The sequence below is a fragment of the Podarcis pityusensis genome (assembly GCF_964106645.2).
Source record: "Podarcis pityusensis genome assembly, chromosome: 1".
NCBI lineage: Eukaryota > Metazoa > Chordata > Lepidosauria > Squamata > Lacertidae > Podarcis > Podarcis pityusensis.
Window position 1 is genome coordinate 137,329,421 of NC_138028.1, and position 26,538 is coordinate 137,355,958.

General features: G+C 45.8%; 1 protein-coding gene across 3 annotated transcripts in view; it reads left to right on the forward strand.

Moving 5' to 3' along the window:
* The first annotated feature begins 3,756 nt into the window (after positions 1 to 3,756).
* The window catches only part of ERBB4 (erb-b2 receptor tyrosine kinase 4), an 836,864-nt gene continuing 814,082 nt past the window's right edge, over positions 3,757 to 26,538 (forward strand). For all 3 annotated transcript variants that reach the window (XM_081015663.1, XM_081015662.1, XM_081015664.1), the window contains exon 1: positions 3,757 to 4,591. In XM_081015663.1, the coding sequence (XP_080871789.1) occupies positions 4,504 to 4,591 (88 nt within the window). In that variant the 5' untranslated portion in view covers positions 3,757 to 4,503. The remainder of the gene's footprint in view (positions 4,592 to 26,538) is intronic.

Here is a 26,538-nt window from a genome sequence, read left to right on the forward strand (position 1 = left end):
CCCAGTATTTAAGACAAAACCCCACCAAACAGCATAGAATTTTTCAGGAGCCTCTGAGCCTTTGGCAAAATGTAATTTATGAGTTGCTGTTTTTCAGCTGCTGCTAAACTCCACATATCTGTATACCAAAGTGAAAGTTGCAAGTCCTGTGAGCTTTTCCATTTCTGGGCAATTGAAGTTCTGGCAGGCGTCAACATCAAGAATTCCTGAGAGCTGAAGCCTTTCAGTTGATCATCCCATAGATTTAGTAAACAAACCTGTGGTGAAATCGGACTGCGATATTTGAGTATTTTGCTCATCTCCTGACAAACCATTGTACAGAATTTGAATACCAGTGCTCACCAATATTTTCCTTCACCTAAACCTGCACTGTATCTGCCAAATGTGGAAGGAGAAAGGAAAACAAGAGCCACAGACAGCCATGAGCAAACCTTAGATCAGTGTGACATGGACCAAAGAAACACAAAACCTTGCCGGCTCCAAAGTAAATAAAAGAAGTTTACTTACATCAGTTCACAGTTGGGTTCCTGAAGGCAGACTTAGTTACAAATATGTATATGTGGATCTACCCCATATGGAGGAATAACCCCAGTGCTTCTGCTAGCTGAGAGCTAGCAGAGCAGTCCTAGCTAAAAGCTGGTCAAACGAAGAAGTAAAAAAAGAGAGAGGTTGCTGCATGACTCGTCCTTTTGTTACCTGGACAGGTTAGGTCACGCTCCTGGTGGTTCTATCACATGCAAAAGGAAGGATGCTCCAGCCAGGAGGAACAGGAAGTTTCAACTGGCTGGACCAAACATTCCCTTGCATGTCTTCTCTAGCATTTCAAGGAATGTTGTATTGACTGCCTCTCATGGATCACATCCCACAAAGACTTCCCACTCAGACAGCATCTGAATGGTGAGGAAGAGGAGGCACAATGTCTATCTCACTGTTTTGCAGACAGCCCCAAAGGTGATCTCTGGGCCAGATGCAAAAGGAGCTCCCCCTCTCACTGGAAATGCCAGGTGAGGGGCTTGTGTGTGATTCCTACAGTTGGAGTTAGTGTGGAACAGAAAGGTATATGATGAGAAGGAAGGGAAGGAAAAGACAAAGAATTTTTAGTGGGACAAATCAGCTCTTTACTTCTCCCTCAGTGAATTCAGGACACAAGACGACTAACACCAGGGATGTTTACAAAATCCTCCCTGTCTGAATTTCTCCAAGATCTCCAATTTACTTGGCTTTGTTTGCAGAGCAGCACTGATGCCTGAGGGATCTTTTGTCATTTCTCCATCTTGTTTTCCAGGCTTCGAGGGGTTTTCATTTCCTTCCACTTGTGACACTTGATGAAACAGGGCGAAAAAGGAACTGTGGTGCCCCTCTCTGGGGCTCTTTGAATTGTGTGTGCCCAGGAGACTATGTGCTCCTTCAAGCTGCGTTTCATCAATGATCACTTATACACATCAGTAGAGGAGGGGAAGTCTTAAAAATGAAAAGAAATAGTACAGCATACTGTTCACGTAGCAGCTCTTGAATTAATTGCAGAAGGTCTCAATGTGAACAGAATGGTTGGCATAAAGAACCCACAGAATTAAAGCAGAATGGGAATCAAGGAAACCAACTGCTCTCTGTGTGACACCTTATCTACTACCCAAGTGCCTTGCCCATCACTAGAGGGGCCATAGAACCTTCTCTACCAATTGGTTCCTATGGTCTGAGTCGGCCTTTCCTCAATGTGGCTCTGTGGTCTTAAACCCTTCACATGCTAATTCACAAGAATATGCATTTGATTTGACTGCAAATCAAATACCACAGATGCTGGTATCCTTTTAGAGTAGTGGTGGAAATCTCCGGGTGTGAGGAAACTGCCTTTTACTAAATCAGACCCATCACTCCATCTAGCTCAGTTCTATCTCCCCAGACTGACTGGGGTCTCTCCTAGCCTTATCTGGAAATGCTGTGGATTGAAACTGGGACCTTTGGTGTGCAAAGCGGGTGCCTCTGAGCTGCTGCGCTTCCCTGCAAGCAGGTGTTGCTGGATTGCAGCTCTCACCAGCCCCAGCCACCCTGACCAATGATCAGGGTGATGGGATTTGCAATCCAACATCTGGCTTTGGAGGATTAACAACATTTAAGACTTCCATCTTGATTTATGCTCATTTCTAGTGGAGAAAAAAATACAACAGAGAAGTACCACAAGAGTCAAGTGGTCTTCACACAATTTAAAAGGACATAGGACAGAGGAGCGCTGTTTAGGGAGGCTGAGGAGGCAGTCCAGTATCCCATAATTCAGCGGTGGCCCTTCAGGTGTTTTTGGACCTCAAACCCCATCAGCCCCTGTCAGGGTGGCTGGTGGACAGGAATTATGGGAACTGTAGCCCAACAACCTCTGGAGGGCCAGTATTTCTGCGCTGAAAGGTTTGCTATTTATGAGCTATCAAAAACAGAGAAAGAAAGAAACCTCATTTTAAACAGTTTAACCATGATTTAAAAAAATTAATTCGCCAAACAGCAGCATAAAGAAAGAAACAACTGTCTCATCATCCCAAACACATATATCAATACACGTTTGCAAAGTCTTCCATTCCAACTCATACACGCACCACAAACAGATCAGACAGGACCAAAAACAAAAAGAAGAGGTGTGGGTATGAAAGGAAAACGCGAGCATATTCCTGTACAGACCTGAGGACTTGGCTGGGGCTCTGCACACATAACCTCCCCCCCCACCCCCCAAAAAAAAATGGAACAGGGGGGCAGGGAGGTGGTGCCGGTCACCGGAGTCTGCGAAATCCTCCTTTCCTCTCTGTCTTTGCGCTAAGCTTTCCATCCGAGGGGCATCCGCGAACCAGCAGCCTGAGGTTGAGGCGGATCGTCTCCGTCTGCAGGAAGAGGAGAAAGTTCCGCTCGCTCTCCGTCGAGCCTCGTCGCCCCGGCTCACTTTCCCTTTCAGTTTCCCAGAGCCGTCGCGGCGAGGAATCGCTCTGGAAGGGAAATAACCCCCGCGCAACGGAGCGGACCCCGCCGCCTGCTGTATGCCTTGGCGCGGACTTGAACTCTACGGGTCTTCGCCTCCCTCCTATGTCTGGTGGTAAAGAGAGGGAGGGAGAGACCCCAGATTTGATTTGGGTGGTTCGATTTCCGAGTCTTTCTTTGCGCGCTCTCCTTGTCAGAGAGAAAGGAAACGAGATTCGGATTTAGCGGCACCTCTTTTTACCGGGGCGTGTGCGCTACCGGAATCACACCTGTCTATGCTTCTAGCAAGTACACCCATGCACCCCCGGCGACTGCGATCCTCTGCCCTGCACACTTTTATTCGGGGTGCGGGAGTAAGTTCCACTGGAATATAAAGCGCGCTTTCCTTCCGAGTAAGCCTGGAAGGATCCGGCGTCACGAGAGGGAGCCGGCAAAACAAAGCCGAGGGAGCCCGGCGGAATAAATCCGCAAGGAAATGCCTGAAATGGCACATTAAAGAGCAAAGCCCAACACAAAACCGCTTTTCTCTCCTGCCCGGGCCTGAAAAGGCACATTGTGGCGCTCGCTGGCAGCGGCTGCCTCCGCCTTGCTCCATGGTAACCTGCGCGCAGCAGCCGCGCGCCCCGCTCGACGCGCGCGCCCCGCGCCCCTGACAGGTGTTTCCCGGGTATTTTGGTGGCGGGGGGGGGGGGAGGAGGGCGGCTGATCCCAGAATGCGGGGGGGGGGGGGGAGGCGGAGCTTGCTCCGCTCAGAGGCAGCGAGGAGGCGGGGCCAGCGCTGAGTTCTTCCAACCTATCATCTCCTCCTCCTTCTGGGTTGGGGATTTTTGGGGGCTGGTGGGGGTGGCTTAGTCGGCCGGCTGGATTGTTAATCTGGGCAGCAGCCGGAGTCCTGGGAATCAATGGGAATCGACGCGCCGAGGTTTTACTACTACAGCAGCTCCTGGACTGGAGGGAGAAAGCGAGAGGCAGGGAAATAAACTAAAAGCAAAGCAGCAGCACCCCCCCCGCCCAGGATCGCTCGCGCTCTGTGTTTCTCCGCGCTCCGCTCAGCACCCAGGGAATCGAGGAAGGGAGCCGAAGAAAGGCGGCCAGAGGGTGGACTAGGAGCCGGCGGAGAAGCGGACTCCGAGGAAGCGGCGGAAGAGGAGCTTTGCCCCGCTGGGGCGTTTGGGGTCTTCTGGCTTTCGGCTTGTTTTGCCCTTTTGAAAACTGTGGCAACAACTTTTGGGAGTTGCGGGTCACGGCTTCTGGGAAGGTCCTCCGGTCCAGAGCAGCAGGCCATGCCCAGCGCTTAAAAGGGGCGGCCGGGAGAGAAGACCTCGCCACCTGAGAGGGGCTCCCCTCGTCCTCGGCTTGGCGGGGGCCGAGCGCGCCTTCCGCGAGGGCGAGCCGAGAGGACGCTGCGCGCTTGCCATCGCGGGCGCTGAGCGGAGGGAGACGAGGCCGCCGCCTGGACCATGTAATTGGGGAGCCCAGGAGAGCGTCCTTCCGAGTCTCCTTCTTCCTTGTCCCTGCCAAAATATAGCAGAAGATCAAAGCCCGACGATGACGAAGAAGCCGGCACGAAGAGTGCTCTGCTGGGTCAGCTTCCTCGCGATCGCCGGCACCTTCCGCCTCGGCGCTGCTCAGTCAGGTGCGCTCCGCTTCTGCCTCGCGGGTCGCGGCTTTCGCTCTGCTTCTTTCTAGGGTTCCTTTGGATCATTTCCCCGCGCCGATCCAGCCGAGGTTCCTTCCTTCCCCCGTTTTACATGTCCTCTGAAGATCGGCAGACTTTCCCTCCCTCTCTATAAATAAATCTTAGCGGCTTTTCATGCTCCCAGAAGGACACCCCTGGATAATATTTCAAACTGGGAGATTTGGTACAGGCAGCTAAAGCAAGTTGAGGGGGTGGTTTGCTTCTTTCCAGGGGCCGCTGCCACCTGCTTCCCTCTGGGGCGCTTTATTTGGGCGCGCGCGCTTGTGGTGCAGGATCCCGTTTTCTTTTAAAACGCACTGAAACGATTTGGTTCGAGACGGGCCTCTGGCTCGGATTCGGACTACAAGCAGAGGCTCCGGAGCAAGCGAGCTCTTGGAGCCGGGCGCCAGGGAGAAGGTGGCTCCAGTCCTTCTGTAGCCCTCGGCTGAGGGCGCTTCTGGCAAATGCGCGTCCGGCGCTGTCGAGGCTGGCAGGTGCCACTCGCTTGTGGCCCCAGGGTGTGTGTGGCGGGGAGGGCTGGGGCCGGCTTTCCTTCCAGCGGAACAGCAGCCCACCGGTTCTGGTTGCCCTCGGACAGGGCTGCGGAGGTGAACGGGGTCGTTTCTGGTTTCTGGACGGCGCTGAGTTGTCCGGGCAGGCGGGCTATCGGTTGGCTTGGAGAGGAGAGCCGGGAGGCGGGGAGGCTTCTTGGCACCCGAACGAAGGGGCATGATCCAACCCGGTCCCAGCACGTTCCACGCCTCCGTTGGTTTCCACAGGAAGGCTGGCAGGAGCCCCGTCCCCTCCGTTCCCCTGGAGCTGAGCGTGAGGGTTTAACTTTGGGTGGATCCTGCCCGAGATGCCCTGCTTTGTTTGGTGTAAGGGTCCTCCGGGAGAGGGAGAAGAAGCCCCCTTGTTTGCAGCTGCCACCTGGAGGAACGGGTACTGAATACAGATCGGGGCTTTTCCAGCTGGGTTATCCCCGCTCGGCGCCCCGGGCGCCTCTTGGAACAGGAGATCCTCCCTCCCTCCCATCTCCTGCGCAGGAGCTTCTCCTTTCTGGGTGGCGGGCTTCGCTTGTGGGTCCTTCTCTTACTGACCCAGAGGCACGACCCCTCGCAGGTGGGTGGGGAGAGATCAGGGTCAGCCAGGTTTGCTTTCCGGGGAGGGCCGGGCAGGATCTGAGCGCAAAGTTGGACACACTTTGATCTCTCCTGCCGGGATGCTGTAGCCAGGAGCTGCTTCTCCCAACGGATCTTGTTTTCTTGGTAGTAAAGAGTCCAGAGAATTTCACTGGCGTTTACTTCCAAGAAAGGAGGCGAATTAGGATAAGTTACTGCTCCCAAGAATCTAGACCTTTGGGCACCAGGGTGACATAAACAGACAAAGCTTCGGAAGGTGGTGGACTCGCCTTCATTGGAGGTTTTGAAGCGCGGGGGGGGGGGGGCATCTGCCATGGAAGCTTTAGTTGAGATTCCTGCGTTGCAGGGAGTTGGACTAGCTGACCCTCGGTGTCCCTGCCAACTCTACAGTTCTGTGATTGTCCGCTAGCCCTCCTTGGCTTCTGTTGCGCTCGCAGGGCTGTTTGTTGGGCCGAATTCTATGGACTTTTCTTGCGTGTCGCTGCCACTCACGTTTTGCTGTTGACTCTTGACGCCTTTGGAGGAGCCGCGGCTCCAGATAAGCGTGCCATAAATGTCCAGATGAATGCAGGAATCTAGTGTCCTTCGCTCCGCCCTTGCTTTTGATCCCCCTCGATCTTGGGGGTGGGGGTTCAGAAGGCACTGTTGATTCCCCTCGCCCAAAAGCAGCAAGATTTCTTTCGACTGGGCGTTTCATAGGGTCGAGGATTTTTCTCGAAGGGGCTTTGTGGCTCTTGATGGTTTTGGTCCAAAGCAATTTTTTGCTATTAGTTTGAGCTTCTGGGGTTTCGCGGTTTTTGGGGGATTCCCTCTCTTCTCAGCAACTTTCTCTCTCCCTCTCTCCCCAAACACCTACTTTATTCTGCAATGCTCTTAAAGAGAGCATCCCTGTGTTTTTATGTTGCTTTAGAGTAACTGGTAGCAAGTCCTGCTTTTTTTTCTTTTTCAAGCCTTCTGCTGCTCAGGTTTTCAATGATGGAACATTTGGGCAAGAGACTGGAGCAAAGATGTGGGCATTTGCAAATGGCAACACCACTGCTTGGCTCGGGAAAGGCAAAGGCAACGATATAGATGCAATAGAGACGTCTGTGTGTGCATGTGAGAGAGAGACAGTAGGAGAGAAACAGAGAACTGATAAGAACATGTTTTGTTTTACTGGACCAATGACTTTATACAAGTTTCAGGTGCCATCAAATTTCCTTTGTGCTGAATGGAAGTAGTGCAAACTACTCAGCTCCACTCAGAGCAAAGCAGACATAAATATGGCAGGATGAAACCGCCCTCTGAAAACAATAGATGCTTTAGGAATAGTTCCGTGTTACTCAGAAGCTTGCCTGCTCTCACAAAACATTGACAGGGCCAAAGACAATGCAGGTGCTTGTGGGATCTCCTAAGGCAAATCTCTAGGAAAGTCATCCTGAGCAAGCCCCACTGACAACCGTAGGGGTCTCACACGTCTCCCATTCATTTCAGAGGAGCTTTTACAAGATATTTTCCCAGTGGAATATTCTTTCATGTCCAGGGCCCACCCCCCTGCAGCAACTGCCTGTCTCAATCTCTCTATGTTTGTGTGTGGAGAAATGGAGAGGTACAGCTAATCATCCCCTGGTAAATCTACACAGGGAGCTCTTTTTCCTAGTCTTCCCTTCCCTTCAGCCAGTAGCAGTTTGGAGGAGTTTGTTTTGGTCCAAATGAGAAATTAACTGTGGATAAGTAAACTGAGCTGCCAGAGGGCGACAAGATGTTGAGTGAATTGCTTTTAGATGAAACAAATTAAGGAAACGAGGGGAGACAATCTGCTTCTTGCATTATTAGACACGGCTTGGAGTTCAGGGGGGAAAGTGGTGTATTTTTGAAATGCTAATTCCTTAAGAAGTGGGAGGGATGCACCTTATTTACTGCTCTATGCGAACAGCATGGGAATTCAGGCTGCTGGGTGTATTTTTTTGTTTTGGTACGCTACCAAAATAAAAATAAAAATAAGGAAGCAGATTTTGTTTTGAGTTCTTTTCTCCAAAGAAATCGCAAGAAATTCTCCCTGTGTGTTTGGTTAATTTTATTGCTTGAATAATATATGGACAACCCCAGTCTCTGAGATTTATTTAAAAGAGGAGTGCCGCCTCATTTCATACTGGGATGTTTCATTATTTTTAGACCCATTAGCAAAACATTTAAGCCTACTGTTCTTGGAGACAAAAATCAAATAGGAAAGGAAACCCCTTTTACGGGGCCAGTTCTCATTGGTGTTGGAATCTTGTCCATCAAGGGAGATGGGTCCAGTAAAAAGGTATTATCTTACCTAGTTTCTTGAATTATATTTATGGACTGAATGGAACTGGGACTTAATGGAAGTTTTCAGGTTGTAAATTGTCCTAAGGAAAACTATAGCGCATTGAAATCTTTTAACACGATTAGGATCTGGCTGTATGTTGGCATAAATCCTTTTGGTCCAGCTAAAATGGACATGTGTGGGATTATGTTGCATGTTGTTTACGAGTGCAGATCTCACTGCTCATGCTTCTCTGCAGCACCTTTCTTTAAAAATTAACACCATCACCATAACCTCCCACACATAGTAAAGTGATTGTTTTGTGTGCTGGACAGATTTGATCAGGCATTCTGGTCCACACACATTATGTTGCATTGTTTAATTTGGATCTCTGCCTAAGGCATACAGGCCAGCTATTTTTCCTTCACGATTTTAAGGTGTCTCCAAACATGGTTGACTAAATCCAGATAAATGTGAGGTTCTGATTACATGTGAGCCAGAAGCCAGATAATCATATTGGAACTGAGAGACAAAATATAGTCAAGAGTAAAAGTTCTATTTAATTTTAAGGCAATAAGGGGGCTGTGTTGTCTTTGATCCTCTTTTTAAAAGAATTCCCGTTTTTATATACATTTGTGGTTCCTGTGAGCTTGAAATGACAGATAGCCTTGATTATATTCGGTCCATTCTGCCCAAATAGGGATATTTATATTAGTTGCAATCTATTGCATTTCCCCAGTAGGCCTAAAAGAGTTTAAACCTGGCTTAGGTAAACAGTTGCAAGCTAAATGTGAGAGCCATGATAAATCTCAACAGACAAAGATGTGAAAAAGTTTGGCAAATGCTAGCCTTTTGATTTACATATACTGCGGCTTTCCATTCTGTTCTTATAGCACGAAGCTTCCTGGCATACTGAGAAAGAAGCAGAATATTCATTCTTCAAATCATTGTTTTAGGAAAACTTTTTCTGGTGTGTATTGTTTTCCTCTTTTTACAATTCTACTGAATTGTTGTTTTTGTCCATGAATGTTACTTTGGTCTTTTGTCTATTTTTAGTTAACTGATCCTCTTGTATTTCCTTCTGTTAGGCTTTTTCCATTGGCAATTGCAGGATATTAATAATTCTACTTATTTTTGCACAAGCCTTTCTTCTCTGTTAGCCATAGTTGAAATATCATTTCTTATTCCCTCTGTGTTTTGCCTCTTGTTCTTTTCTTGCTGGCTAACCTTCCTTCCTTCCCCTTATCAACTGTCTTTCCTTTTCGTTCGGTCGTTGCCTAGTCTTTCCCTCTGTGTTATTTCTTCTCTAGGTGTCTTTGTTTTTTGCCGTTACTAGAGTTAATGACCCTAACCCACCGTCTAGTTTTGCTAGAGCGCCTAGACTTTAGGTGTGTAATCCTTAGCATGTTTTCTTAGAAATAAGCCCCACTGTGTTCATTTAGCTCCAGGTAAATCAGTGTAGTATCGAGCTGCATGTCACAAATTTTTTCTTTTTTTAAACATAAATAAATAAATCACAATATGTAAAAAATAACTTACAGTAATGGAGCCCTTTCCTTCATAATCTGATGTAGTCCAACTCTGGAATCCATTGATACTTAGCTGCCTTTAGGTTTCACTGTGTTTGTCTGACTGACTAGATTGTCTTGAATCTAAACCCTTCAGTTTAACTGGATGGTGGATGGAGCCTGAGCTGCTCTCTATTTACCCATCTCTGAACAATCTGACATGGCTGGCTGAGTGGACAATCACAAAGCTATTCTGCTGCCCAGATTTATTCCTGAAAGAAAATAAAATGGCATCGATCCAGGGTCACTTGCTCTTTAGAACACTGACTCCCAAGGCCGAACTGGTCCTTAACAGGATGTTGATGCCTCCCCTGGGCACAATCTCTTATAGCTTCTCCTGGCTCCAGAGGGAAGAAAGACACTTTAGTTAAACAGAAGTGTTTTAATTGTAAACATTTGCTGATCCATTGTCGACCTATTATCTCATGACGGATGCATCCTCTGAGAGGAGGTCACTGCATTAAGCTGCAGTCCACAAGCAGCCTTGCTCTGTATGACTGCTGGTGCCGCCTCACGTTCTCAGTGAGAGTTGAGCGGAAGTGTTTCAGAGCGGGTGGCTCCTAAACTGGAGAACTGTACACCTTGGGGGGAAATAAGGGGCACCCGTGCCTCTCCCATGCATTTCAGAGAACCTTGCACGGGAGATGATCGTGGTGGAATTTGGCCAGCGGCATATGTTGGATGGTGTGTCCAGCAGGGGAGAACTTTCACCTTCAGGGGCTCACGTTGCCTAATTTCATGCAGGGTGGGGTGGGGAGAAACCTGAAATGGGTGGAATGATGGGAGGAGGAGAAAAGCCCTTTGCAAGCCTTCAGTCCAGACTTCCAGCAAGAGTGATTTGTCCATTCTCCAGCAGGAAGAAAGAGGCAAAGGAAAAAAAAGAGAGTGAGAGAAAACGAGTGCCTGCTTGCTTGGGGCTCCAGCCATGCCCATAACAGGCTTTGACCCCTCTTACCACCAACTCTGGCCTGGCCTGCCACCAGCATGTGGCCCCTGGCAGAAAAAAAGGTCCCCAGCCCTCGGTAAGCTCTGATCTGAAGTCCGCTAGTGTTGCCTTGGAGATAAGCAGGACCAGAATTATGAGCCCACCTAAGTGTGTTGATGGGCTGCAAAGAAGTCAGATCAGTTCCAGCTGCTTGCCTGGAGAGAACTGTTACTTGCCCAAGGTGAACAGCTGATGGAAAGACTGCATTAAAGGAGGAAAATTTCAGTGATCAGAGTGTTTGATTTGGATCATGGTTCCTATTCTTCTTCACCCATTGCAGCTCAGGACTGCAATACCTCAAGGACTGCCTCTCCCCATATAAACTGACCTGGACTCTGTGTTCATTATCTGAGGCCCTTCTTTGTGTGCCTCCTTCACAAGAGGTCTGGAGGGTGGCAACACGAGAACGGGGCCTTTTCTACAGTGGCTCCCCGTTTGTGGAATGCTCTTCCCATGGAGGATTGCCTGGCGCCTTTGTTATATATATTTTTTTGGCACCAGGAGAAAATGTTCCTCTTCAACCAGGCTTTTGGCTGATTAATATTCCACAGCCTTTTAAATGTGTCTGTGGGAAGGGGGACTATTGTTTTGTTGTTTTTGTTTTAATTATTTACTTGGGTCTTTATCTTGCATTTTATTCTGTGAACCACCTTAGATCTTGTGATGAAAGGTGGCATATAGATTTAATAATAAATAAATAATAGCAAGAGTTTGCCATGTGTAAAATGAGAACTGGGGATCAGAGTAGAGAGAGACTGTGAAGCCCCTTGTGTATTAACAGCCTGATCTCAAACTCAGGTGTGTCTTACCCTGTATGGAATTGGGCTTCACAAGATAAACATTTGGAAGAGGGGAATCTGCAGACCTCCAGATGTTGCATGATAGCTGGGGTTGATGGGAGTTGGAGCCTAATAACACCTGGAGGACCAAGGATTCCCCACCCCAGTTCTGAGCAATAGTGCTTAGCAATTAGACTTGAAAGTTATATTGTTTTTTATTTCTTCTAATTGAATTTAAACTTTTCAAGAACATTGGGAACACTGAATAGATTTACTGGTTAACCTGAAAAAGTGGCATAGCCTGCTCTCCTTTAGCTTCAACAGTGGCTTGATGTGAAGATTTTCAGAAAATGGTGATAACCATTATCTTTTCTGCATCATGCAGTTGCTAAAAGCACAGCTAAAGTGGTAAAATGGTAATCTCAGTACCAGGACAGGAATTTTCCACTAGATTAGAGAAAATTTTCATTTTGAAGAAAACCTTACAAGAATGGCTAGTTTGTATGAGAGAACCAGCAACAACAGTTAATTGCAGTATTCTGCTCTTGTGGCTCTAGAAGAAGAAGAAGAAGAAAAAGTGAGGTTGTTTACTCCTGTGGGGGTGGGGTGTTCTGAAATTCCTGGGAAATGAAGGTTCCAGGGTATGCCAGGAGTCTCCATGATGCACAAGGCTCCCCACTTCACAGTCACCTTGTGCTGCTCCTGCCCTCAGGGGCAACATCTCCTGCCAGAAGAAGGCTGTGGAATTTGGTCCATACTTCCTCTGTTGATGGGCAGCTGGTGGAATCAACCAACATTCTCTGGTGGGCTCCTCAAATGTTCCTGCCCATTTTTTCGTTAAGCTGTTGGCAGATCACTCAGCAGCTCTTTTGGTTCTATATTTATCTTTGAAACTATATTTTCCTGGGACGCAGACTGCACATTAAGTAGGGTAACATCATGAAGTGAGTTTGGAGTGAGGACTGTCCTTCCTGCTCTCCCTCTGAATGGGCAAACATAGTTACCCCTCCCTTTGCAGACCCCCTTTTAAAAAAGGTAATCCCTGACCATTATTACAGCAGGAGAAAGCTTTTGTGAAAGTTGTTCCCTCTACAGCTTCAGCTGAGCCCTTTCACCGTTTTAAATCCAAGAACAACAGAGCTGTTGAATAAGTAAAGCCAAGTTAACTCTGCACAGTTTGAAGTATCCAGCTGCTCTGTCAAACAGTGCAGTTAATTTTTTGCATGTGCTTTCCCCTTCCATAACAAGGAGACGACTTTATCTGATATATTGGTTAGCCCATGTTTCCTTCAGAGGACTTTTCTCTGTCAGGTGGGGCCTCTTGGCAAGAGCTTCATCGTGGCACAGCTTCATCGTGGCAATTTTTTCTCTGTCAAGTTGATGTCCTTTCTTTGGGCTGGAGCTAAACATGACATCCAAGTGCTTTTGTGTTAATGTTGTAAATACTTGCATGTGGAGCTGTATTCCAAATATGGTCATATCCTGAATGCTACTTGTGATTAAATATTGACATTTATTTTTGAACTCTTTTTAAGATGCATGGCTGTATTTAGAGTATTGGTCTGCCAAGAATCAGCATATAGACATTTTCCATTGAGTTTCATAAATACTGGTACATATTTTCAAGATCTAAAAAAGGAAAGCTTGCCAGCTAATATTGTTTCATCTAAAGAGGGAGTGTGGACCAGGTAAGCTGTTGTGGGTCACCGTTCACTCAGTCGACACTGATTCCTTTTAGAGAAAGAAACGCTCTTGCACAGTGCTCAGGCCTTTTGCGTTGTCACATGTTAGATCTGATAACAAGGAGATCATTGAGCAAATGATGGGTGCAATCCAAGTGTGCTTCAGACCCATTGAAACAAGTGGGATTTAAGGGCTAACTGCCTTTTGCATTCTACCCTGTGGTCACTGGGCTATATATAGTTTGGCTTGGCAAGGGGAGGAGATCATTTGAAACTCGGGTTTCAAGCCTTCAGTGTGCAGCTACAAAGAAAATATAGCAACTGGTGAGTCAGACTTTCCCCCCACCTTCAGTTTGATTCAGGTTGCACAGAACCCTCTGAGGGAACAGATCAGATGAGGCAAAACAAAATATGTCGCTCTGTTTGCTAACAAGGAGAGACTGGTTTTCAAAATGACAAGTGGGACTTGCAACAAAATGATGTGGCGTATTGCCACCCCGGAGGAATGCTCTTGTTCAGGACTTTCACCAGCCTAGAATAGAAGCCTTGTAGTGCTGTTCAAGCCGCCCAGGAGGTGGGGGAGAGGTGGAGGGGAAAGGACACACTATTTAAGGTGCTCACACTAGTGTTTAAAGCCCTAAATACTGTGTCTGAAAAACTGCCTCATTCCCTTCTCCTTTCCTACCTCTTTCCCTCTCTGATCTTGGTACTTCCACTGCCCCCAGAAGTTTTGGGGTTAGGGTGTCCGGGGCAGAGTATTCTCTGTGGTAGTCCCTAAATTGTGGAATATGCTGAAAATACGCCTCTTTATCCTGGCCATTGATTCTGTCTATCTTTCAGACCCACTCTAATTGTGATCATAATGTTTAAAAATATGTTTTTAATGCTGTATTTTATTTTTCTGTAACATGCCCCTCCCCCCAGGGCCTTTCTGATGTAGGATCAGTAATAAATTTAGTAAAATAATAGTAGTAGCAATGCACTTCCCAGGGTATTCCCTGAATAGCTCTGTAGACACCCATAATAATAATAATAATAATAATAATAATAATAATAATTTATTATTTGTACCCCGCCCATCTGGCTGGGTTTCCCCAGCCACTCTGGGCGGCTTCCATAGAAACAAAAAATACAGTAAAATATCACAGATTAAAAGCTTCCCTAAACAGGGCTGCCTTAAGATGCCTTCTAAATGTCAGGTAGTTATTTATCGCTTTGACATCTGATGGGAGGGCGTTCCACAGGGCGGGCGCCACTACCGAGAAGGCCCTCTGCCTGGTTCCCTGTAGCTTTGCTTCTCGCAATGAGGGAACCGCCAGAAGGCCCTCGGCGCTGGACCTCAGCGTCCGGGCAGAACGATGGGGGTGGAGACGCTCCTTCAGGTATACATTGCTTATTATTTATGTTTCCAAAAGGCACCACATAAGACAGGCAGCAAAGAACTGATTATTCTGTAACTTGACCATGTACTGGGAAAGAGTTAATTGTCCTGTAAAAAGTTTGTTGTTGCCTAGGGACCAGTATTCACACAGTCTGCTTATATTTGCTTTATGCAAACAGAATATGGCACTAGCTATTAACCTGCATTACTTTACTTGCACTGAGTGCCATAACTAAACTGGGAGAAAGAGTTCAAGAGGTAGTCAATTCCGATATGAAGGACTTAATTCAGGAACTATGGATGAATAAAATAAACCTCTCAATAAGAAGACCAGCAGTTACATAGTAAGTTTATAGGAGACAACAGGAAACACCCTGGATTTGTAAACACTTCAGAAAAATAACTAATATGAACCAGTGAGAATTTAAAGTCCCAATATGCTGGAACTTCTGGATTGTACACAATCCCATTTATGATCACAATCATGAATGTACATAATCCCATTTATGTCCGGTTGATTTCAGAATTCTATCACATAGAATTAAATGTGGCTTATTTGCACATAACTACAGTCTGTATCTGGAATCACAGTGGCTGTAATTTTAAGCTAAATAGATTTGGAGTGGGAAGGGATAGCAGTGATGAGGATGGATTTAGCAAACGGTTGGGGAAATACTTCACTCGGGTATTTATTGAGCCTCCATCCTGATTCATTTGCAGGGAGATTGGACGGCATTCATCAAGCAAATGTACCCCCCCCCCCATTTCCCCTTGTATTTCCCCATCACCTTCCTTATCGCAAGAAGTGCAGGTTTGTTGCACAAAATCTCCAAATCGACTCTGATTGCATTACTGGAATTTGCTGGTATGTGATAGAATCCCACCTTAAAATAGTAACAGTCTGGAGGTGTCTTCCCTGTCAGGACCCTCATCCTCAAGCAAAAAACAAAGCACTTAGCTCATGCTCTTTGTAATTCTCCTGCCGGAGGTGGGGGCTGTGCCATTTTCCTTGTCTCCCCTACTTGCAAATGGGGTTGCGGTATTGGCAGGAAACACCTTTCACCCGGGGCAGACTTTGGTCATTTTTCATAACATAGCACCCTGTGCATGGCCAAAATTTGGTGCCCCCAAATGGACCTTCTCAGTTATGGAACTTCTCAGTGTTGTGCCCCCTCAGCTCAGTACCCTGTGCGGGGGAACTACCTGCACTGCCCTAAATTCAGTGCTGCCGTGTACCCACTGGACAATGAATTGTTTTAAAGAAAAAAGCCCTCTTTTCATACTATGTTTTCAGAACACAGGGGTAATTCATAGGAGTTAAACTCTGCTTAACTGCAGAAGGAGCCCTGAGAGCAATTAATGGATGCTTTTCTTCTCATCTATTCATTGTAAATGGTGTTTGGAGGAAAGGCATTCTAGCTAGGAAACTGGGTTATTGCACAGTCTGTACTGGAGTATTTTGTACATGTTTAGGTGCATAGTACTTCACCTGTGTATGTCTTAGAGGAAGGGATTAAACTAGTTATTGTCAAGGGAGGTCAATATTGTGCCTGTGTGTACACATGGAAGGCCCTGATTCACAGAAAATGAATTGGTGACTGATGTGTATGACAACTTTCCCCCACTGCCATCTACGTGCCCCAAATGCAACTGGCAAGGAGAGCCATTTGTGGAAGCCTGTTGCTGCTTTATGTTGCTGTCAGTCTGCATAAAAGGAAAGCTGTTGACTTGGCCGGCCATAATGGTTTGTTTGGATTTTTTTCATCGCTCCCACTGTGTAAATACTTTTAAAGCTGGATAAACACAAATTAAATTTTGAAGTAGACACCACCGTTTAGCTGTTTGACTGGCTACAAATTTGGAAGGACAATGCCTTTTCAGTGGAGTGTGTATTTGTCTTACACGTGAACTTAAACAGGCTTTGGAGGATTCAGCCAACATATTTCATGAATACCATTTTGCAGTCGGCGTAGGCATTTGAGTTGTGCTGGCAACCTTGAATCCAAATTGTGCTCTGTAGATTTGAAGACCGCATTAATAACTGTAGAGTGCTTTGATATATTGTGCAGATAATGAATCTCTTGTGGCAGGACCCTCAACCATGGCAGCTAGAGGGCCTTGTCAGGGACTTTGAGATCCCCAGCATGACCCTGTTATAATCTTACCACACTCCACACAAATTATCCGGGATGGAAGGGGTGAAGGGCTGACACACCACTGGGTGTTACTGTAGGCCATAGCACTGCTTCCCCATTCCATTTAAATTAGCAAGGGTCAAGAGGGTGGAGAAGTGAGAAATTTGCAAGCCGATGAGGAGGGGAGTAAATTTCACATTATTGTCTAGGATTGCTTCTAATGCCCAAATAGGAATTTCTCAGAATACTGACAAAGCAAATTGGACAATATTGTGAAAAAAAGAGGAAACTTTCCTTGCAGGTTAAAGAATTTTATTTGTTTTATCAATATTGCTGCCCTCTTGCCCCAGTGCTGTCCAGTTAAGCTGTAGCACGGCTGTGGGGAGTTGGGAGTATAACTCCACAGCTCTAGCCCATCATACTCACTGCTACTGCATGACTGTCAAAAACAATATTCATATCAGAACATTATCTGACCTAGCAAGGCAGAAGCTAGCTGGAATAGAAAGCCAGCAGAAAACAGAAGGAGGGGAGACCAGGTGAGCCTCATGGGGCAAGGTTCTCCACAGCCTGGATGCTGACGCACAGATAGGGTCTTTTCTCAGGCCCCTACCGACTTCTGCTTAATTGGTCTTCAAATGTGGCATTTCTGTAACTCCCTGAACCAGGCTGGCATTCCAAGGAAGTTCTGTTCAAGGTTTAGGCTATAGTTCGGGAGAGATGCAAAGGAGAAGACTGTTAGTAAGGTAGTGAAACAAAACTACAATGCATCAGGGGTTGGAGGGGGTCTGGGCAAAATCCTCAGTAGGCACCCTGCAGCGATCAACACGCCCCCCCCCCCCAATAAGGAGGCATATTGTACAGGGTTTTAAGTAGGGAAGTTCAGTGAATTCATAATCTTCACCCTTCCATTTCACCCAACTTTTCTGTGAAAGCTTATTCTCTTCCAAGGTCATGCAGAGCTTGATGGGTGGTTGCCCCGGATGTCATGTCAATTTGGGAACAGAGCGTCTCCCCACCAGTAGGAGAGAGTCGGTGTGGCTTTTGCCCTCCTAGGTGTGTGGCATCATACTGGGTTCATAAGGAAAGGGTTAACTAAGTGTAAAATGACTAACCTTAAAAAGCAGAGACGTCACCTTGCCAACAAAGGTCCGTATAGTTAAAGCCATGGTTTTCCCAGTAGAGATGTATGGAAGTGAGAGCTGGACCATCAAGAAGTCTGATCGCCGAAGAATTGATGCTTTTGAATTATGGTGCTGGAGGAGACTCTTGAGAGTCCCATGGACTGCAAGAGGATCAAACTCATCCATTCTTAAGGAAATCAGCCCTGAGTGCTCACTGGAAGGACAGATCGTGAAGCTGAGGCTCCAATACTTTGGCTACCTCATGAGAAGAGAAGACTCCCTGGAAAAGACCCTGATGTTGGGAAAGATGGGGGGCAGAAGGAGACGGGGACGACAGAGGACGAGATGGTTGGATAGTGTTCTCGAAGCTACAAACATGAGTCTGACCAAACTGCGGGAGGCAGTAGTAGACAGGAGTGCCTGGCGTGCTCTGGTCCAGGGGGTCACGAAGAGTTGGACACGACTAAATGACTAAACAACAACAACAAAATGACTAACCAATAGGAACCCAAGGGGAGGAGTTAGAGTGGTTAAGAAGTCAGTCTGGAGTTAGAGAAGAGAGAGGGAGGATAAGTCTGTGGGTTGGACTAGTCTGATGTGAGAGAGTGAGAGAATCTGTTAAGAGGAGTCAGTCAAATAGTTGAGATAATAAGTCAGAAGGTATTAGGAAGTTATAGGCCGGTAAAGAAACTAAGGTTAAGAAACTGACAAGAAAATTATCTGAGAAACCATAAACTTGATAACACTTATAAAATAAACTTGTTTAATGTTAACAACTGTCTGGACTCAGTGTGTACCCAAGAGTAACAGGTTGGTGTCAGCGGGGAAGCGAGCACAGTGGTGGCACAGGGATCAACAGACCGTCAAACGTCCGGGGACCCTGTGTGATCGCCATAGTCAGTATAGTGTATAGATGGCGGCGCAAGCACTTGCAGCGGCTCGGCACTCCGGAGACCGGTATCATCTAATAGTGTAGTGGCTAAGAGACTGATGAATGAGGAAGTCCCTAGTTCAAGTTTTGCCTCAACTCACTAGGCGGCCTTAGGCAAGTCACTATTTCTTAACCTCATACAGCAATATGGGGGGTAATCATGACTGTCATACATAGGGTTGTTACAGGAATTACAGCTGGATAATGCGTTTCAAGCACTTTGAATATTTAATGCTGTGCAATACCCTCCTCCTCTTGTGTCTGCTTAGCTCTGGAGCGCTAGGCGAGCAGTAGACTGGCAGGAGTAGCCGTTTCATACCTAAAGTTTGTGTCAGTAGGTTTCCAGGCCACATCTTGTCCTGCCAAGTTTCTGGCATAACCACATTAAAATAAGATTTTTTAAAACAAGAAGTAGACAGTTAATGAATTCACACCTATGAGATCACAACCTCATTGAATTAAGTGAAATTATTTTGCCTACTAATGAAGCTCTATTACAATTACCATTTCAATTGTGTGAGGGAGAAAACAGGGTTGCACTTAGTGGTGTTGGAGAGAGAGATTTGGAAGAGAGATTCTTACTCTTTGGTAGCAGAGGTAGTACAAGTACATAAAAACTTTGTTAGATTTATATCTGCCGTCATCCTCCTTTAAACAAACATTCCCCATAAAAATATTTAGGCTAGAATAAATCATAGACGCTTACCTTTGCAAATAAGTGAATCTTTTACTCAGAGTTTCCAGAAATTACAGCAAGCAAGTCTCCATCTGCTAGCAGTAAAATGAAGATGAAAAAAAAAGAAGGTTCAAAACAACTTCAAAATAAAAATAGTTTGTTTATGAAAAGGATTGTGTAGCTTTTGAGTTAGCAAAGATGCAGGCTGTAAAATCTCCCTTTTGGAAATATTCAATTCACCTGGTTTTTCTTGCAGCTAGAAGAAATTGACCACATGGCTCCTTCTTGTTCCAGGAAGCAAGAAAATAAAGAGAAGGGTAGGGGAAACAGAGGCTGCTGAGACCCTGCAAAACCACATCCACTCTGGTAACTTGAGCTTAGGGGTCACTTTAACCATTTCATGCACATATGTGTGAGTCAATAACTGTATATTACTACAGGTGGCCCTTGCCCCGCTATCATAATGTTGCTGACTATGCCCCATTGTTGAGGGAAAACCTGAGGAGGGAAGTCTGCTCTCTGTGTGCAGGACTCCCCCTTATGATTTAGAGCACTCTCCAATCAGGGTTCTAAATCAGGCACCCCCAACCTGCGGCCCTCCAGATGTTTTGGCCTACAACTCCCATGATCCCTAGCTAACAGGACCAGTGGTCAGGGATGATGGGAATTGTAGTCCAAAACATCTGGAGGGCTGAAGGTTGAGGATGCCTGTTCTATATCATACAGCGTGTTTCCAGGTGTCCAGCAGCCCCCCTTCTTCAGACATTATTCCAAAACATAGACAGGTGGGGGAGGGACTAGCAAGCAGGGCCCTGATCTTGCCCTTGCAAAATTATAATGTAAGAACATAAGAAAAGCCTGCTGGATCTAGTCCAGCATCCTGCTCTCACAATGGCCAGCCAGATGTCTGTGGGAAACCAGAAAGCAGAGTGTGCATACTGGGTGGGGGGGTGGGGAGAGCTGTGCTGCGTTGCCAGCGGCCTTTCCCCTTCCTCGGTCTTTCTTCCTGGCCTTGCAGGAGAGGGCAGGGGACTACGCCCGGGGCTGGGGCTGCTTTGCCGCACTCCTGGTGCTGTTTGCCCCATGCTCCTGGCTGCGAATATAAGCCACACTTTTCACGGTTAGAATTTGGGGGAGAGGTGAGGCTTATATTCAGGCCAATACGGTATAATTGCTTGAGGGTGAAGACCTGAACACACTTCCTGGTGCTTCTAGTTGTACTGACTGCAGTGAAAGTGGTAAAAATGACAATATGCTAGTAATAGTGATATTTACACTGTTTATTTTTGTTTGTTATTCCCTGACAGATTATATTTAGACTGTTTCTGATGCTTGTTTGTTCACAATCCACTCATTTTCCTGTGTGTCGCATGCCGAAACTTGCCACATTTCTGTGTGTGATTAAGTCAGATCCGTAGTTACATCTGTCAGGGCTGTTATGAAGACATAGCAGAATGTCAATCCCTTCAGCTCACTTTCTGGTTAATGAGATATGTGCATCTTTTACCCTAGTCAAACGGCACGTTAGCACATGAGGAGTTTCTCATCATGTGTGCTATCATTTCCTCTTTGTGTGGAAGTTTGCTGCTAATGATTTGGTTGTGTTGGGTCCAATTGGCTTTGTGACTGTGATCTTTCTGTAAACCTGAAGCCATTAATTTCCCACTCACTCACTCAATCTGACTCTCTCAGCTGCTTGCTATTCCACATTTTAAAGAAATCTTTTTTTATACCATAGTACTGGAGATATGCAAAATACATACCTTTATTTCATGGGGATTTTCAGCTCGAGGTCGTGTCCCCTCATTGTTGGGATGTAACCTTTCAGATGGAGATGGTAAGAGAAGACCTAGCACAGGTTAGTCAGAAAAGTCATTCAATTGCTGGCGTAGCAGGGATGGGTATTCCGTGGCCTTCCAGGTGGAGCTGGATTCCACCTCTCATCAGCACCAGCCAACATGGCCAATAGCCATGGCAACTGTACTCCAGCAGCATCTGGAGGGTCTCAGGTTCCCCATCTTTGCTGTAGTATCTGTCTTCTGCCACATCACTGCATATGTTTCACATGACAAAGAAATCTGTTGTCCAGATTTAGAGAGTAATGTCAGAAACATTCCAATTTCCACTGTGCATGCGGAGGATTTCATGGGTCCATTGGAAGGCAGTGATAGTGAGTCTGAGGATGGCAAGGGCAATGGGATGGAGTCTCGTTCAAGGTGGCCAGCTGAGGTGGAGGATTCCTCTTAAGAGCTGGGTTCCCTCTGGAATGGAAGAAGCCCTCACCCAAGTCTTCATCTGCTATCAGTGATGCTTCCGTTTTCACTTTGCCGGGGGGCACAGGCAAGATTCCTGTCTGACTCCTCTCATGAACTGAGCGTGACCCTCCAGAATGCAGGCCAGAATCCAGCACCCAGAGAATTTGGGATCATGTTCTGTCAGGTGCTGCTGCTGTGGCTGAAGAACTCTTCAGTCCCCCATCCCAGTGGTCCAGATCCAGTGCATCTGCAATTACCCACTTAGCAGTGGGTCTGAACAAGTGGCTTTCTCAGAGTGGGATTGTTGAGGAATGATGTGTGTTTAGTATATAAAAGTATGATAGTATTTAATATGATAGTATAGATTTCCCTCACTTGCCTCTCAGGATGTTAATTACCAGTAAATGACAACCTTCACCAAGTTTCTGACATTTGCTATAATGTAATACATACTTTTAAAAACTTAATATCTCAATAAAGGTACTAAGTGGCTGATCAAATAATAGCCTCATTTGCAACACATGAATTGTATATTAAAAAATTAACTATCCAAGTAATGAAAGAAAATGGTTTGGAATGCTAAATACTGTAAATGATTCCAAAATGAATGAGGGAGGGGAGTTTATACAAAGATGTCTGTAGATTCCTGATGCCACACAGTTTACTGTCCAATTTCATGTTTTGAATCTGAACAAACATACATCTCTTTAACTAGAGGTTTATATACGCAAGGCATTGGGTCTATCACTAAGCTGCAACTTCTGTGGTCCATGTGTATATTTAATGTGAAGTTAAAATAGCTTAGCAATGCACTTGTTGCACTGGCAGAACATTGTTGCATGCAGAAAAACACAAATGCGTTGCCAAAGATTGTTGCACAACAAGAACCAACTGTTGCACAACAAGCTTCCCACTACTGCAATTGTGGCATTGGACTCTTTTGTTGCTCACCCTTTAAAGGTTGCCATTGGCTAGTGCTAGCGGCTCTTGTGCTCATGGACAGAGAACGTTGGCTAAGGCTCATAGACCTTTTGGGCTGAATTCAGCTGGCCTGGCACAGTGTCATGGACCAGGAGTCAGCTTTGCCTGCTGAACAGCAGCCTGAAGAGACAGAAGGTGGAGTGACTCCACCTGCTGCTGATTAGCCTTCAAGGACTCAGAGGAGGAAGCACTGATGAGAACCAGCTGCCTCCAACTTTCTTAACCAGGGTTTCCAGCCTCAGTCAGTAGCTGGAAACAATGTTTGTCATTTTTGGCTCACCTTGCTGTTTCTTGCTCTTCGCTCATCGGATTCTCTGACCCCTGGACTGTCTGACCACATGATCTGCCAGATGCCTGACCTTAGGACCAGACCTGACTTTGCTTACGGACTCTGTTTCCAGGCCTCTCTGAGACCTGGAATGGTTGGCTGGCCTCTCCCTCCACTGGGCTCTACTTATGGCTGTGCAGCACAAGACTGCGACACACACCAGTAGAACCCAGAGCAAGGACTCCTGCTAGCACAATGGGGGTTCCCTCCTGCTCTGCACGCCCCTCATACCTCCCCTAAATCTGCTCTGGAGAGTCAAGAGAACCCCCAGAGCAGCACATAGGGGAAGGATGGGGGGGGGGAATCATTCTGGCTGGCAAGATGGAATGCATGTGCTGACAGAATGATCAGAAAAGTGTGGTGCTGAAGGCTTCCCAGAAGTTCACTTCAGGCTCAAATGTCCTTTTAAAAAGGCTAAACTTGCAGCCTGGCAGAAATCAAGGGTTCGCTGCCAACCTCCATCCCGCAGAAACCACCATCACCTGCCCTCTCTGTCCGAGTGGCAGCAGCAGGGGTCATCTTGTGGCCCCGCACATCTTTCCTTCTGCAATATGTGCCTGAAACAACATGGGCCCCAGATAGCTGAAAGGCTGCCCTGCCTCCCTATAGAGCCTTCCAGGCATCAAGATCAGTGGTAGAACTTTGTAGTTCTACCTCTCGGAAGCTTCTTTTTTGTGGTGGTGGCCTGGGAGAGGCTGTTCTCCATGGCAGCCCAAAGGCTGCGGAATTCCCTCCCCAAAGAGGGAATCTGGTTTCTTTCCTATGCAGCTTTTGCCAAATGCCAAAGATGTGCTGCTTCGTCCTAGCCTTTGACATCTGGGATGTGTGTTTCCAGGGCTCACCCTGTTCCTGAGACTCTAATCTGTTTTAACTGTTTTTAATTCTGAAGGGAGAGATTAGCACCAAAAGCCTGGAGCTGGTCCATACAGCACGGGGGTTATTAAATCTTGTGTAAAGCATCACATACTCTGATTGCACTGTAAAAATAATGTGATATCTAGCCACTGGTCATTGCCACAATTTCTCCAGAGGAATTACATTGTTTTGATCTGTCTCCCCAAGTTTGAATGTGGTCCTCTCTTGACAGCCATTCGCAAGGAAAGTTTACCATTTTTAATCCAAGCCAAATTAAAAAGTTGATATTTCTATTCATTGCTTTGTACCAGAAAGTAATAAAAATGTAATCAATGAAGTATAGGTGGCTGGGCATGGGGAATTTGTGGCAATCCTGAGAGTCCAGAGTTATTTCTGTGTCTTTTATAAAGAGGAAAAAATAAAAGATCCTTTTATTTTAGGAGCTAAATTTCTGCACTGAGTGCAAATATCAATAGAACATCAAATGCTTTTCAATTGCTAGCATCCATTTTTAGTAACTACTGTCCTTTGTGATGCATTTAACGCTCTAAAAATGTACTTGCTATTAACTCTGGGGCACAAATTATTGGTCAGTAGATGTAGTTCTTTGGTGGCTGTTAACAAAGTGTAGAGGGTGAAGAGCAATTGCTGAGCAAATCCCTGCAGCTGCACAGGATGACAAAACAACATATGTGACTGTTTAACTTCTTGAAATATATGTTTTATTATTCTTCCTGTGAATACTGTAAATGATTGTTGCCTGAATTAGCACTCTATGAGCAAGAGAAATTGATATAAAAACAGGCTGGCATGCAGCTAATTTTGTTTAGCAAATTGAGATCTGATACCTGCTATTTCACGCCCACTGCAAGCGGACTCAGTCACTCGTTGCAGGCAGCATACATATGAAATACCTATGGGATGAATTCTGGCAACCATCTGCAAACCCAAAACAAGTTCAATGGAGTTAGCAGCAATAACAGAGTTAACATTCCATTTGTAGGAATGGATTGATTTTTACGCACAAAGGCTGTAACATATTCTCAATGCCTCCCCACTCTTCTAAGCTTTAAGAAAGGAAATAGGCCACATGCATCTTAGAGTTTTATGCTCCAAAATGAATTGGCTCCAGCATCGCACAACCATGGTGATGCAGGAACATTTTGGGAGAGAAGTTTCATTTTCATCATGCTTCGTCATATCCATGAGTGGTCTTCTCTGTTTAAATCTGAGGCATAGTTAAGATTTTCTCCAGACTTTCCAGCTCTCCATATGTGTTGTAGGTGGGGTGAGATCCTTGTTTTCTTCACCATCAAGGGATGCTTTGTACCTGCTGAGAGTTTGTACAATTTCCCTTTGCATGTGCATCCAACTGTATCTTAAAAGTACCTTTTGAACCAATAAGAAGGAATGTTGATCTCTTGATGGGTTGATTGGATTTGAAAATGTTTGAGCACCACAAAAATCAAAAGCCCATTTTCATAATTAAGACCTCACGATTATGCAATAAGGTAATTGTGCATATAATTGCACGCACAGCCAGTCGCTTAGCTATCTAACCATCCCTGCCTGGCATAGCTGGGATTGAAATATTGTGTAGAATAAATGTCTGTTGGGAGAGGGAACATACAACACTGGTGGCTGAAATTTGTGAAGATACCAAATTCAGGTATAATACTGTCATTTCCATCACATTGGAACCCTAAATTAGGAAATTCCGCTGGTTCTTCTGGAAAATATAATGCTTTCCATGACTTAGAAGGACTCCGAGGGTTTTCAGGCCAAGCATGGCTTTTCCTGATGACACCCAAGTCAGCTGCGCCTTCCCTTGCCTAGACTACCTGGGTTTTCACTCTGGGGCTGCCTCAGACCAGTGTCACACACAGAAGTGTATATCAATGGGTTGTTCAGCAAATCTACAAGATTAAGAGTTCAAGTGGGGAATTCTATCATAAATACCAAGGATGGGGAAATGGTTGGACTCCAACTCCTGTCAGCCAACACGGCTCATGGATGTGGGTGTTTCCAAGCTTGAAGAAACAAATCCAATGTATTGAAATAGACACTTTGGCACACCAGATCACCAGGTTCTTCTTTCAGGGCAGTTTTCATTGGCAAAACGAGGGTAAGAACAGCCGATAGTTGTAACTGACCTTGACGAAGTCACAGCAGGAAGTAATAGGTATCCATCTATTCACCACTGTCTTACAGAGGTCAATAAAACATATCAGGGTGAGGAATCAAAGTTATGTCCCTCACATATCTTTTGAAAAGGCTTGAAGAATGCTATCAAACCAATTTCAAAATAGACCATTAGTTTTATTTAGCAGGACACACAATGTGTTCTTTCCTTCCTGGGGCGGTGTCAATGAAGGCTGCAAATACATTTAGGTAATTATGATTTGTTCGTTTAGTGCAAGTTCTTTATCCCAAAGGTGTCCCTTGCAAATGAGTTATGCATATTTAACTCTCCGACAGCATGATTTCCATTAAAATTTACAGCTCAAGCCCTTGTCCATATACGTTCGGAAGTAAGCCACATTGAGCTCAGCAGGACTTACTCCCTGAGAACTGTGTAGGGTTGTAGCCTTACAATACTAGTCATCCAGCCATCAAATTGTCATTCTTCCAAGTATTCACAGGCATAAAAACAGAAAAAGTTGGCCTTGCTTGTGTCTGCACTTCTAAATTGTGCTTGTTCAAAAGTATTTTATTTCCAAACTCTCATGAAGAAGCTGCAATATTTGAGTATCAGCACATTAATCAAAAGTTGGTAAGACAGTAGAGGAGACATGGTTGGAATTCTGTGAGGGG